The 14,167-nt window shown below is 47.1% G+C and overlaps 1 protein-coding gene across 1 annotated transcript in view; it reads right to left on the reverse strand.

Annotated features, from left to right (window-relative positions):
• Positions 1 to 5,459: 5,459 nt before the first annotated feature.
• Positions 5,460 to 14,167, reverse strand: part of SYN3 (synapsin III) — a gene marked incomplete at both ends in the record, with an annotated part of 318,172 nt that continues 309,464 nt past the window's right edge. The window contains 4 exons of the mRNA XM_080935390.1: positions 5,460 to 5,592; positions 6,560 to 6,851; positions 11,352 to 11,439; positions 12,102 to 12,236. Coding sequence (XP_080791516.1) covers positions 5,460 to 5,592; positions 6,560 to 6,851; positions 11,352 to 11,439; positions 12,102 to 12,236 — 648 coding nt within the window. The remainder of the gene's footprint in view (positions 5,593 to 6,559; positions 6,852 to 11,351; positions 11,440 to 12,101; positions 12,237 to 14,167) is intronic.

Here is a 14,167-nt window from a genome sequence, read left to right on the forward strand (position 1 = left end):
CAGTGTGTTGGCTTGTAGTAGCCTCCCATCGTTCTCAGCCCCTAAGTCCTCCAGCAGTCACTTTCAGTAATAGGACCTTGATTCTCCTCCCCTTTGCCCATTTGACATGGCTGGTAATTCAGTCTTGGAAGAGCCCTTTCCAACTTGTGACTCCCTGTGTAGAAATCCAGAATTCTGTAGCTTTTTCCTTTCTAGTTCTTCTCAGTTGCTGAAGACATTGCCTCGTACATATCTCTGTAATTCTTAACCGGTGAGTTGGATTATCCTCCCGCTTCCGTTCAGAGTTGGTTCCTAGGTCTGTTTCTTCCTGTCTGCCTATCTGAACCTTGGAGAAGAGCTGGACAGGTACTGTGCTGTGCTAGGTGCTAGCAGTGCTTTGTAAGCATGGGTAAGGGAGTTGGGTACGCTAGGCCAGTCATGTAGAGATGTGTGCACACTGTCTCACTTGGCCTGGAGGAACTCTGCTAGACCGACTCGCCTGTGAACTCCAGACTGTGTTCCCAGTGCTGAGATTACAAGCGCTCACCACCAGGCCCAGCTTTTCAACATGGGTTCTGAGAGTCTAATACAGCTCCTTGTGCTTGTACTGCAAACACAGAACTCTCCAGGCCCTAAAGATCTGATTTGACTTCGTTTTTTCTCTACTGGGAATCTCGTGTGAGTTGTTAACACTTGTTACTGATATTCCAAAGTAAAAGAAAGTGTTGGGTATAAAAAGTGTTAACTTCTCGAGACTTGATGAAAAAAACCTCTTTTTTTTTTTTTTTTTTTTTTTCTCTCTCTCTAGGTCTGCCAGTTAGATCTGAATATGAAGCCTGGGTGTGCATGTTTTATCAGTCTGGGCTCATGCTTTGTGGGAACACAAAAGAGCTTCTGTGTCTGTCCTTTATGCTCCTAAGTGGACCAATTTGGCTTGCTTGTCACCCAACTTCTCATTTGTCTTCAATCCAGCCTAAAGTGCTGCCTATTAAAGTCTAAATATTAAACAGTTTAATCAGCTACTCTGGTTTAGGGCCGAATCTGACACCAGGTTATTTCTATCAGCTGTCTTGGCTTTGGGATAAGAAGCCTAGAGATAATGGGCAAACTCTCTTGAAGAGAATGGGCTGGTCCTGGTGATAATTATGTTACCACTTATATGTGCAAGGCTGGATTAACCTGCAGCCCTTCACCACTTCTGAATATAGAAAATGAACCACCAAACTATTTTATGAAGCTGACCAAAGCAGGCAAGATTGGCCTGCTGCTAGGAGCCGGTGCACACTGTCCTGGGGCCTTGTTTACAAAGCTGAGCTGTGTTTGATCAGTATAGACTTCGAGGCTCTCATGTAGAGGGCCGCTTCCTTTCCTGGGTCCAGTAGCATTTTTTTCTATTTTCTCTTTTTACTGATATTTCTGTTGGTGCAATTTCAGATGACTTCCTCATCTTATAGGCTTAGGAAACCATCCTTTCTCCAATCTTAATCTGTCACATACATGTCATTAATTTCCTGATTTTCTAGGAGAGTAACCCAAAGAGATTCCTTAATACCTAACTACCGCTGAGCAGCTGCTCGAAGCTCCTGTGCCACATCCCAGGTGCCCAGCAAGCTCACTTCCCTGGTGCTGCTTTTATGGGTATTCACATGAGAACTTCCTGGAGACAGTGGCTGTTCAGTTATATGGAGGGTGGTTTTTGTTTGTTTTGTTTTTTTTTTTAAAGAGTCTGAAGAATTGCCACATCTGATACTTGGGGAATAGACTAACTGCTTGCTAGAGTGGGTGCAGAACCCAGAAGCCTTGGGGAAAGAGGAATGGTGTGGGCATTCTGTGCCTTAAGTCCATCCAGCATCATCTGATCATGGGACCTGTCTGGAGGAAGTGTGCTGTGGCTGTTTCGAGGTGTCCTTTGGGGTGTGTTGGGAAGTCCCTGGTCATTGTGTACAAATTGAATAGGTCTTTGTTGTGTCTCAGCTTCACTAGGTCAGCTTGGAAGGAAAATGCTATTGTTTGGGTCAAAATTGTAAAAGAGCAGAACCCAATAAATAGAACCTTTCAGATTCTATTTACAATGGCCCTACCCCCATTCCTTTTGCCCTTTTCCATCTCCAAATGTCACAGTTATTGAAGGTTAAAGTTTTTGGAGCAACATGTACTGTAGCCTATGGGAAAAACAGTCCACTGGAGAGAGATGTGGGCTCCATGGGAGCTGTATCTATATTCTTGGCTTCTGTTTTCATTCCCAGGCCAGTTGGAAATTACTGAAAGTGCTGGCTACAGTCTAATGTTACAGACACACTTGCATGGTTATAAAAATCAGGATGCCTAGCCTGACTTAGACTTTGAAAGACATTTGTGCTACTGTAGTTAGGATCTTGGAGGGATGTCATTGATTGCTGAGATGTTTTTAATGGCAGAATGTGAGAATATTTTGGCCACATGGTTATTTATGGAGCCACTTTAAAGGAGTAGGTCCTTAGCAAGGCTGGTGATTGAAGCCCTGCTTCAGAACCGAGCCCAATCTCAGTGGGCTGATCAAGCTGCAGGCTCTGAGCCCTCTAACTACAGGTTCACAGTTCTGTGCTCTGAAGCAAAGTTTTCTGGGCCTTTATAACTAGTTACGTCCAGGGCCATTGCCCACATTTTGAGAAACTTCCTGCTGCTGGTTTTTACTCCACTGTGTCAGGAGCTGTTTTATTTTTGAGACAAGGTTGAAACTGCTGTAGAGTGATGACTGCTACCTGTGTCCCTGTGTCCCCATGTTCTTAATTACCCAGAGGGTAGCTTTCTGTGATGCCTCTCACTCTGTTCCAGACCACAGGATTTCCCCTGTCTGTCTGTCTGTCTGTCTGTCTGTCTCTTTGTGTGTGTGTGTGTGTGTGTGTGTGTGTATGTGTGTGACTACGGCAAAGCTTTCTATAGAAAGGTGCTCCTGAAGGAGCAACTTGAGCTGTTCCTGTCAGGAGCTTCTGTGAAGCAGGTGTTCTGATTGCCTTCCGCATGTGCCTCATGAGTGAGGCCGAGCTTCTCCAGCAGTCTGTCACTGAAGCAAATATCAGGAACCTGCTAGAAAGATGACTACAGTCTGAAGTGAGGGAATGGGGCTTTAAGATGTTACGTCTGTCTTAATGTACTCGTTCTGGTCATTAGCGAGGCACTCACAGCCACACCCTCTTCTGTAAAACTCACTTTCAGACTGTCTTTTGATACTTGATATTTCAAATCTTACCTCCCATACTCCTTCCTTATGCTTCACCTAACTTTCTTCAGAGGTTCTAGAGAAAGGTGCAAGAACTAAGTCAGAGGAGGGGCAAGAGGAGGAAGCAACAGACTAATCTTTTTTCTTGTTTGGATAACCTACCTAAAGCATGGCCTGGAGCTGCTGGCCTCATGTCCTCCCTTTCCAGGGAGCAGAAGAATGCACTGACATATGTTCTGTGTGTCATCCCCATTAGCCTAAAGAAGCATTCTGGAAGCTTTTGCCATCTTCATCCTGTGGTAGAAGAGCAGTTGAGAGAGATGTGGGCAGGATGGGTGAGGGCATGCCCATGGACTGTCCTCACACTGAATTCATGGGAGTTAGCAGTAAGACAGCTTGGGTTTTCTTGGTATTGGAGTTTCTAGGCCTTCAGTAGTTCACTCGACTTTGCTGTTGATTCTGGGCATTTCCAACTAGGCCTAAGCCCTGCATCTCCAGCTCCAAATGATGGCCTCAGTGGTCACTGGTCCTACGTGTGCTTACATGACAGCTGGCACTTACCACTAAACCAAGGACATGAAAAGAGAGGCCAAGGGGGCTTCTGAAATAACTCTAGTATGCTTGCTCTCAGTACTGACTTGGTCTTGAGGGAAGGAGAAAGAGGATGACCTTGAGGGCCAACTGGATCTCTAGCAGCCAGCGGCATAGCTACTGCTTTGATACTGAGCTGATCCCTGCTGGAAACCAGCCTGTCAGTGCATTCTGCAAAAATGCAGGGTTCTAAGTGAACCAAGTCAGGAGAGAGTCTCTGCCACTCATGTCTGGGCATGACCAAAAAGGGATGGATTACTTACTTGCTGGGTGTGGTGTTTCATAAATGTAATCTCGGCACGTGGGAGGCTGATAGAGTCAGAGTTTGAGACTTGTGTGGGCTACATAATACATTCCATGCCAGCCTGAGTTGCTGAGTGAGAGAGACTGTTTCAAGAAAACAGATTCCCTAGAAACCATAGTGACTGCTTCTATGCCCCTGGAGAGTCAAGGAAGCCTCAGATGATCGCCAGACACTATGCAGAACTCGAGAATAACCAGAGCTGCTTCAGTTAATAACTTCCCTCCCTCACACAGAGCACGCCTTAGGTGACCGCAGGGGCTGTACAGAGAGACATGGCTCTGTTCTGACGTCCTGGGTCAGTCTTCTTGGGACCAGGAGGCTGCTTCTGGCATATACAATGTTTCTAGCACCAGGTACTTGGTGATGTGATCCTGGGAGGCAGACTGGTGCAGGGGAAAGACCACTGGAAAAAGAATCAGGACCAATTTGCCTAGCTCTGCAGCAAACAAACCATCCTACTCATCATGACTACGATGAAACAAGGTTGGAGTGGAACTTTTTCTGGAAGAAATTCCAAAAGGCTTCAATGTCTCCTAAAGAAAAACACACTGTTTTTGAAGGCTCTCCCACTATAAATTGAGTGGCCTACTGACTCCTTTATCAGAGCAGGTAAACTGAGTCTTCTGATCCTGAGTCAGGGAACCATTCACTTTCTCTGGGTTCCCATCTAGCCTTAAGGATGAAGAACAGATTCTGGGTGAGATCAGACAAGTACAATACTGTGACTCTCTCCCCAGAGAACACAGGCTCTCTCTTCTGGTTTCCTGTTGTTGGCTTTGTGGGTTTCCCTCTGGCCTGTTCTCAAAGGTCCCACTTTTTGCATAGGGCCTAGCTTTTTCCAGTTGACATCAAGTTGTGATGGGGCCTTTTGTCAGCCTATTCCTGGCAAGAATGACACTAGTTTGCTTTAGGTGAGTAGTGGTCTTCCAGGCTGGGCTTTCCCATCTCTTTGCAAAAACACCATTAGAAAGTATTGCCTCTTGTGTTGCTGAGGTCTGACTATAATGTATGCATTTGATGAAGGTGAGTCAAGGCCTAGAAGGGGGCCTCTGCCCAAAGGCAAGCAAAATACTAATAAGACTGCAAAAACAAGCCACATAGACGTCTCACTTGGTACTGGCGGCAGGGGAGCAAGCGAATGGTGAGTGTAGGGGTGTCTTGTCTGTCTAGAGGCCTGTTGAGGAACCTATGGGCTCTCAAGGCTACCACTCAGTCAGACAGCATTGGAATGTCATGGTCAGGGAGGTGGGAATGAATGCAGATCACCAGTTCCTGGGTCAGACGTATTTAGGAAGCATATTTCCATCAGGAACCAAGGCTGAGAAGGAGGGAACCAGAGAAAGGCTCCAGGCTTCTTGCCCGCCTGTTCTCCAGCCTGGATAGGCGCTAGTCGGAGAAGAGGCTGGCAAAGGACTTCCTCAGGTTGCGGATTGTCTCAGCCTTGGCCTCATCTTCACTTGGGGTTCCTCGATGGGAGGTATCTGACGTGCTGAGGCTGTTAGTCAGGGATTGTGATTTGCTGAAACAGAAAGCAAGAAGTTTGGGATGGTCAAGGCTGGAACTCCCAAGGAAACGAGTCTCGGGCTGGTCCTGAAGCCTGCTGGCTGAGCAGGGTCATTAAAAGATGGTGAGACCAGAAATCAGGCATTACAGTATGCACATGATGCTACCCTAGAACTTGCAAGGTGGGTAATAGTGTCCTCATTTTCTTAGGTGTATATAGAGACTGGGTTTCCTAAGACAAGTATTTGGTTTGGATAGGCTTTCTGCTTTTTAAATTTTATTAGTTTATATTCCAAACATTCCTCCTCTTGGTCCCTCCCTCACCGAGTACCTTCCCCCATTCCCCCTTTTCTTCTCCTCTGAGAGGGTGGGGACCCCCCTCCCCGCATCAAGTCTCTGCCAGATTAGGCACATTCTCTTCCACTGAGGCCAGGCAGGGCAGCCATGAAGACTGAGCTGCCTGTCTGCTTCATGTGTGGGGGAGGGAGGCAGGGAAGGGGAGGGGCTCATTCTAGCCCGTGTATGTTCTTTGGTTGGTGGCTCTGAGAGGTCCCAGGAGTCCAGGACTCTTGACTCTGCTAGACTTCCTGTGGTGTTCCCATCTATTTCTGGGCCTTCAGTCTTCTCCCAACTTGGAAGAGTATTCTTAACCAGTGCTCTTACCCCCTGAGCTGTCTCTCTGCACCCTCTAAAATGGTTTCTCACTGAAAATGTTTTATCACAGCAACAGAAAGGAAATTAGAACAACTAGAAAACTGTTTTTCTTCAGCTGCATAAATTTGGATTTGTTGGTAACACAGCAGGGGATGACTGGGGCCTAACCTGTACTCTCAAAGTGCTGATCGCTGCTACACAGACGCCACCCTATAGGTCCACTTTCCCCTGTGTGAATCCTAAGCAAGCCTTGTTGGGTCCCTGAGTCAGCTCATCTTTGGGCATATTCCATCTCTATACTATACCCATTCAGACTCTCAAATACTTACTTGAGGTGGGGGTGAGGTGATGCTGGCTTTTGGAGCTCCTCACCCTGCTGGGAGGTGCTGCGTCCCTGCACAGGAGGCCGGGTATGTGAACTGAGGCTGGCACTTGGCTTGGAGGCCTGGTTTGGAGAACTGCCACCAGATGCCCTGGATAGCTGTGGAGAGCCTGGTGACCTTTGCTGCTGTGGAGATCCTGACTGGGGACTCACAGGCTGCTGGCCTTGTGGGGAGAGCCTCTGTTGGGATGGACTTCTAGATCTGGGAGGCTGAGGAGACTGAACCTGGCGAGGGCCCCCTACACGGCGAAGAAAGGGTTAAAGTTCATTTTTTCTTTTTTGGAATAAATGTGACTTTACACGCAATACATGTTTATATAAACATGTTGTTTATAACTAAAAACAACATAGATGCTCAGGGAGATGGTTAGGAACATCAGGAAACATCTAGATGGCTGGGGACATAGCTGGGTTGGTAGAGTGCTTCTCTAGAAAGCACAAAGTCCTATTATTGATTCTCCACGCGGTTAGGTATGACGGGGAATGTCTGTAATTCTGGTATTCAGAAGGCAGAGGCAAGAAGGTCAGGAATTCAAAGTCATTACTGATGATGTGCAGAACTCAAGGTCATCCTGGGAGGCATAGGACCCTGTGTCAAAACAGAGTAGCCACAAGAAAGCAACAGAGTCTGGGATGATTATCACGTCTTGACAGGGTACTATTAACCAACCTGTCGGCAGTATGTGCCAAATATACATCACTAAACAGGAAAGGCAGTTTACAAGATAGCACGTGTTTTTCATTTTAGCATTAATGTATAGAGCCATGTAATAGAGAAACACTGGAAAGTTGCACATTAGTTAGTCAGGCCCCACACTCCAATGTATGGATGGATTTGTAGGTCAATTGGGTCAGGATAGGGATTGGGATGGTGTTACAGACAGAACATGTTTCCTTAAATTCAAATGTTGATACCTTAAACCCTCAACGGGACTTTAAAGAGGTCATAGGTAAAGTTTTGATGTAATAGGAATGAAAAGGAAGAGCTAATCAGGAAGGTGTACAGAGTCAAGCATAGGGACTCACACCTGTAATCCCGGTGCTTAGGAAGCTGAGGCAGGAGGACTGTGGAAAGCTTGCTGAGGCTAGCCTTGGCTATACAGCGAGTTTCAGTCCAGTCTGTGTTTAGAGTAAGACACTATCTCAAATACTAAGACTTAATTCCCATTTAGTGTAAGACATAGTTCTCACTCTCCTCCTAAAGAATAAATATGAATGGATTCTTATCTCTGTGGAAAGGCAGGGAGAAGAGCAAGGTCGGGGACAAATAGTAAGTTTCTGTGACCAAGGGAACATCTCTTACTAATCACCATGGCATGCTGGGTAGGAAAACCTGCTGGGTATTTCTAAAACATCTGGGCTTTCTAGAGAGGCTAAAAATTGACCAGGAGTAGGGGTAGAAGACTTAAGAGAAAAATCCAGATGTTTAAGTAAAAGTTCTATGAATTTTGTATGTTGATAACATTTTTTGTTGTCTCAACCCAGTGCAGGTCAAACAAAACATCTGTTTTTTTCTTTCCTTTCATCTTACGCTTCCCCCTCTGCCTCTGGGCTGAAACTATCTTGGAAAATCTGTGTCCTAGTTAAATAACTCATTAACTATTATTCCTGGGATTCATCAAGAGATACTTTGGCTATTTCTTAAAGCTTTTTGGCAAAGCAAACAATTTAGTATTTTTAATTTGATCATTACAAACACACACACACAATACACATGATTTTTACTAAGCACAGAATTTGATCCTAAAAAGATGAAGTTTATTAAAAGAAAACTTTATGCTCACTGTGTTTGGAAGTAAGTTCAAAACAAAGTCATAATGTGATTTTGTTATTTATAGAAATTGGTGAAAATGTTTTAAAATTAGCCTTGTTATTTTTAGTTTGAATATTAATTCACTGAATGTTTCCTCTAATTACCTTAATTTGTTTTAAATTGATTATTTTTCAACTCACTTAACATAGTGTTTAGCCACGTTTCTTTTTTTAAAATTTACTTATTATATATAAGTACACTGTAGCTGTCTTCAGACACACCAGAAGAGGGCATCAGACCCCATTATAGATGGTTGTGAGCCACCATGGGGTTGCTGGGATTTGAACTCAAGACCTCTGGAAGAATAGTCAGTGCTCTTAACCACTCAGCCATCTCTCCAGCTCCTAGCCACATGTTTCTTAAAATAATCTCTTTATCAAGTAGGCTTTTCCTGTGGGTGAGAGAAGATCAGAACACACCAGCTGTCTGTCTTTTAATGGGCTGCCATTAAAATCCTGGCCAGAGAGGGAAAGGAGGGCAGTGAATACAGAGTTTGGTACCATTTGTAAGTATGGTATTGTCAGGTCGGAGGAGAGAAGAGCTACATGTGTCAGAAGGATTGCTAATGACAACCACGGACAGCAATCTGTCTATTAGAATTGCTCATAAGACAGCAGGCATTGATCGTAAGAGCCGTGCAGTTGTCATTAATCGTGAATTATTAGTGAGGACAGAAGTTCTACAAATGACCACCCCTTTGCTGGATCCCTTTCTAATGGTGGTCAGCGTTATCCTATAGACTTGGAAGTGGTTATTTCTTCTGCTGTCACTGCAGAACTTGAGCTTTGATGGGTCACAATCACTGAGCTAAACCGGAAAGGTGGTGAGATGAACTGGACTGAACACATATACTCCTCCAGAACATGACTGTTCACTATACAGGGTTTGCTTTGGTTTGTGTCTTAAAGGCCCCCAAAGCTCTATGGGTGGGGCCAGCAGGTTTTTGTCCACACAATTACTGTTGCTGTTCTTTATTCAAACTGTGAAGACTTTGTCACTAGAGAGAACAAAAACAGGATATGCCCAACTCTCACAAGAAAAGAGAGGCTACCTAAGGAAGAGCAGGGAAGAGAGAGAAGGGGAGGATGGGCAGTTTTCCCTGGGAAAAGTTTTACAGAGAGAGGTTGAAGAGAGAGCAAGCTCTACACAGGTGAAGACAGAACTAGCAAGAGAGTGAAAAGAAGCCGGAAGATTAGAACAGATCACCAAAGTTAGTATGAGGCCAAGCAGAGCAATTCAGGAGAAGCCAAGAGAAGCCAGGCTGAAATCAGTCAGCTTGGAGAGGAGTTTGAGCCAGACAGCTGAGTTGAATTAGCCAGTCATCAGAAAGAGCTAGAAATGGTAAATTGACTCAGTGGCAAGTCTCAGAGGCTGAAAACATTCTAGGCCTAGGTAAGATTGTATGGAGGCCAGAGGCTTCTAGGACTAGACCTCTCAGATAATTACTACAAAATAAAAGTTGCTTTTACAGGAAGGAGAGAGAGAAGGCTGAAAGGGATGAAGGAAGGGAGGGAAGGAAGAGGAGCTGTGCTTCCTAGATCTGTGAGAGGGGAAGCCATCTGGTGCCCCCAGCAAATTTGTCGCTTTAATAAAAGTGACTAGACAGTTCAGGACAGAATAGAGCTGTCTTCCTTCTGCTGAAGGAGATCATCTGCCTTGGCATCTCCATGCCAAGCTGCTCTGAAGCCCCAGCTGGCCCAGAGCAGCAGGGCTGAGCACCCCGATCTGCTTGACACTTTGTGGTACTCCTCTTGAGCCCATGCATGGGAGGCCCTCCACATCTGACCTTCCTCCAGGAGGTCTTTTTTTCCTGATTCCTGCTCTTGTGGTCCATCTTTCATCCACCCCCTAACAAGCAGTGGCTTTTCTGGAGTAGTGCAGGGATGATTTTGAGGAAGAATATCAGCAGAGGGTATAATGTTCTGAGTTTCTTTTCTCTTTCTCACTCTAGCTGGTTGGCTCACAAATGTATACCCAGGCATCACTAGTGGCTAGAAATAACATTTCCCAGAAGGTTCGAAAGTCCAGGCTTGTAAACGTGCCATCTTCTCATTGCGCCTTCCTGGGCAAAATTTCAACTTCCTCCTTGGGAAAGGGAAACACTAACCCTTCCTCTGCAGAGTGGCTGGGAGGACGAATGGATGAATTCCAGTGTAGAAGGGAGTGGCCCTAGCACAGGGGCTGACAGGTTAAATTCTTAGCAATCCTGTTCTCTCTTCCCTACTCCTACTCTGACCTCAGGAGGACAGCATCCCTCCTAGGGCCCTCATCATGCAGATGGATATGCATATCAAGGGTACGGTATCAGGAAGGCTGAGTACCACTGGACTAGACTGTCTCCAGCAATGCACTTTTACTGATTTAATTATTTACTTGCTCTGTGCATGTACCCACCCTTGGATGTACGCGTGGAGGTCAGAGGACACTGAGCGTCTTCCTCTGTTGCTTCCTACCTTAGTCCCTCTAGCCCAGTGGCTCTCAACCTTCCTGATGCAGTGACTCCTTAATCTGGATCCTCAGGTTTCTGTGACCTCCCAATCATAAATTCTTTTTGTCGCTACTTCATAACTGTAATTTTGCTACTATTATGATTCACAGTGTATATGTCTGATAGGCAGGATATCCGATATGCAACCCCAGAGGGGTTTATGACCCACAGGTTGGGAACCACTGCTTTGGACAGCATCTCTTACTGAGCCTGAAGCCTGTCATTGGAGCTTAACATAACTTGTCAGCCAGTTATGCTGCCTCTCCCTCCCTTCCCCCTGTGCTATGGCCACAGGCCCAGCTTGTTACTTGTGTGGTGGGGATTTGAACTCATGTCCTCATGCTTACACAGTCTTATCACTGAGACACCTCACTGTCCTCTGCGCTGCATTTCAACTTCATGGGTACAGTGTTTCTCAGTGGCTGTCCTGTGTCTTACCTTGTGGAGGTGGCCTTGGCTGGGGTTGGCCTAGCAGAGGTCCTAGCTGGCCTTGCCCGGGAGATTTTGCAGGTTTAGTCTGTGGACCCTAGAGCAAGAGAAAAGAAAGGAAAGTGGCTACAGTATTTCTGGTGAGAGGCAGAGCCTTAGATACGTATTTTTAAAACCACTGGTGTAAAATCCACAGCGTGCCTCCTGATAGACGTTTAGAATAGACATGGAGGCTGCTGCAAAAGCCCCCTGGCTCCCGGCAGCCTCTCGAGTTCAACTACTATTCCTCTGTCTATGAAAAGATGAATTTCTACGGGATAAGCATGGGCCGGGCTTGGGGGGGACAACTTGAAACCTGTTTTCCCAGAAGGCTGACAAGCTGGTAACCTTTCGAAGAGTGGTCTGGTAGTTTCTGGTGGGGCTGGTGCAGGGGGAGGGTGTGAGATTGCTGGGCTGGGGGACGGGGAAGCCTGAGACACAATAGTTTCGATTGACCTGTGCACCGGGAACATGTGGTCTTTCACATGCCTCCACTCAGATCCAACATGGGGACACAGAGATGAACACTGCCATCAATCTGTCCAAAGGCTGATGGGATAGGAGTTTTCTTCCTAGGGGATGTGAGGCGGGGAGGGCCCCTGCTTGCCTCAGTCCCCACCTTATTCTCCTACACGAAGCCTGTCTGGGGTTATCTCCTTCGTATCCTGGGGGTTTTCATTCCAGACACACTAATCCCCTTTGTTCTCAATGGAACCTTACCCAAGGTCTCAAGGGCGAGGGCACCGTGGCCCCTGGCACCAGGAGTTGGCTCATCTTGGAGACAACAAGGTCAGCCATTAAGTGCTTGTCCTCTTCCACGTGTTCTCCAATTAGGGGCATCGAACTGTCCATGACCTAGTGGTGGTGGAGGAAAGGACACTATATTCCAGGAATGTTGACACTGGGCTCAAGACAGAATGACCACTAGATGGCAATGTCCTCCATGCAAAGTGCCCAGCTGGGGCCTTCCTGCTGTCTGGGCTCCCAGCAGACACCCAGTTCTCTCTAGTTCCTTCTGAACAGACTCCCTGGATCCAATTCAACTCAGCCCCCACAGACTGGAGTCCAGCAACGTGACCAGGGCCGGGGAGCACGTGTTGACCTTTTCTGTACTTTTCTTTGGGGCGTTGGTCTCTGCCCCCTCATTTCCCACCCCCTCATTTCCCACTCTACTCTCCTCCCAGGGCTTGGGGCTGGCCCTCTCTCTTCTGACCCAAGGTTAAAGATGTCCTCAGAGCTGGGAACTGGTGGGGGCTCAATTAGAACAACAACTAAAATTTTGACACAAGCTGGAAGTGACCCAGGGTTAACAGAAGACAAAAGAGGAAAGACATTGTTCTGGGGCTTCTGGCAGGACACAGGCCTAAAACTAAACTCTCCCTGGGAACCAGGCTGTCCTTAAGGAAGAAGGGGTGGTATTTTGGGAGGTCACGTTGACCCAGTCTAGATGGGGAAACTGAGGCTCAGAGGTGTGAGTCAGTGTACCAAGTGATCACTAGGTATGGGCAGCTGGTAGCCTTAAGGGGACATAAAGTCTTGGTAGACCTGTGACAGAGCTGTGTTTGCCACCTCTTTCCTCTCCTGTTGGAATGCAGCCTTTCCCTGTCTGTCACCTGACTCACCCTGTCAAGCCTTTGCCCTTTGCCCAGCTCTGGGTTAATAGGGTATTCTCACTTCCAGACCCTGTACCCAGCTCTCTCTGCCCACCCCTCCCTCCCCTGGCTAACTCCTTATCCGTCATGGGACACCCAGGGTCTGCCCTTCCTCCAGAAACCCTTCAGACCCACACATGTTCTTAGGAGTTGCTCTGTACCCATGCCTTTGCTGAGCTCACTTAACAGACTCATTGGAGAGCTTAGTCCCAGAATTATCATTTTTTGGCCACCTAGACTCAAAGTCAGGTGGCTGGGGGGAGGTCCTTGCATTTACCATGGGAAGGCCTTGACAGTACAGTGTCACCAAGCAGTATAGTGTCACATGGGACACTATTCTAAGAACCAGGTGTAGATGACGTCCGTGCTATCTCCGAGCTGCGGTTTGCAGGGCTAGAGATGTGACTACATTGCTCTCCTTGCATGCTTGGGCCCTTGGCTCCCACCCCAGCACCCATGATTCCAGCATTCAGGAGGCAGAGGCAGGGGCATCAGAAATTCAAGGTCTTCCTACATACTGAATTGGAGGGCAGCCTGAGCTACATGGGACCCCATCTCAGAATGAGTCTTCAAGGCAGGTCCCATAATGATGGTTTCCTCATCAGTGGTGAGGAAGTAGACGGAGAGTTCTGTAGCAGAAGGGGACGAGGGTTCCAGGCCTGCGCTCTGCTGTGAACTTGCTTGTGGAAAGTCTCTTGTCTCCTCTAGGTCTATTTCCTGTCAACCAAACTAAGGGTTCAGGCAGCTGCTAAGGCCCTCCTGGCTGTGACTTTCAGGAGACGGTGAGAACAAACACCCAAAGTGTCTCAGAAGCTGAGGTCCCAGGCAGTCCCCAGCGGTAGTTATAACAGTGCTTGGGTCTGTCCCTGATGCTCTCTGCCTGTCTCCTCCATCCTACCCACTGCTTCCTGCCCCGCGTGGTTCTCCTCATTCTCTGTGCTGGAAAATGGCCGCTACAAGGTGCCTGAGGTCAAGAACTGGAATCCCCACAGTGGACACAGACAAAGGAAGTAGATACTTGCTCTCCCCAGGGAAACATTTTTTTCCCAGTGAGCAAGGTCATCCCCTGGGCCAGGTCAGAGAGGTCCAGGGTGTTTCCCCTGAGCACCCTCACCAAATGTGTCACAAGCACTG

Source organism: Micromys minutus (genome assembly GCF_963924665.1).
Source record: "Micromys minutus genome assembly, chromosome: 22".
NCBI lineage: Eukaryota > Metazoa > Chordata > Mammalia > Rodentia > Muridae > Micromys > Micromys minutus.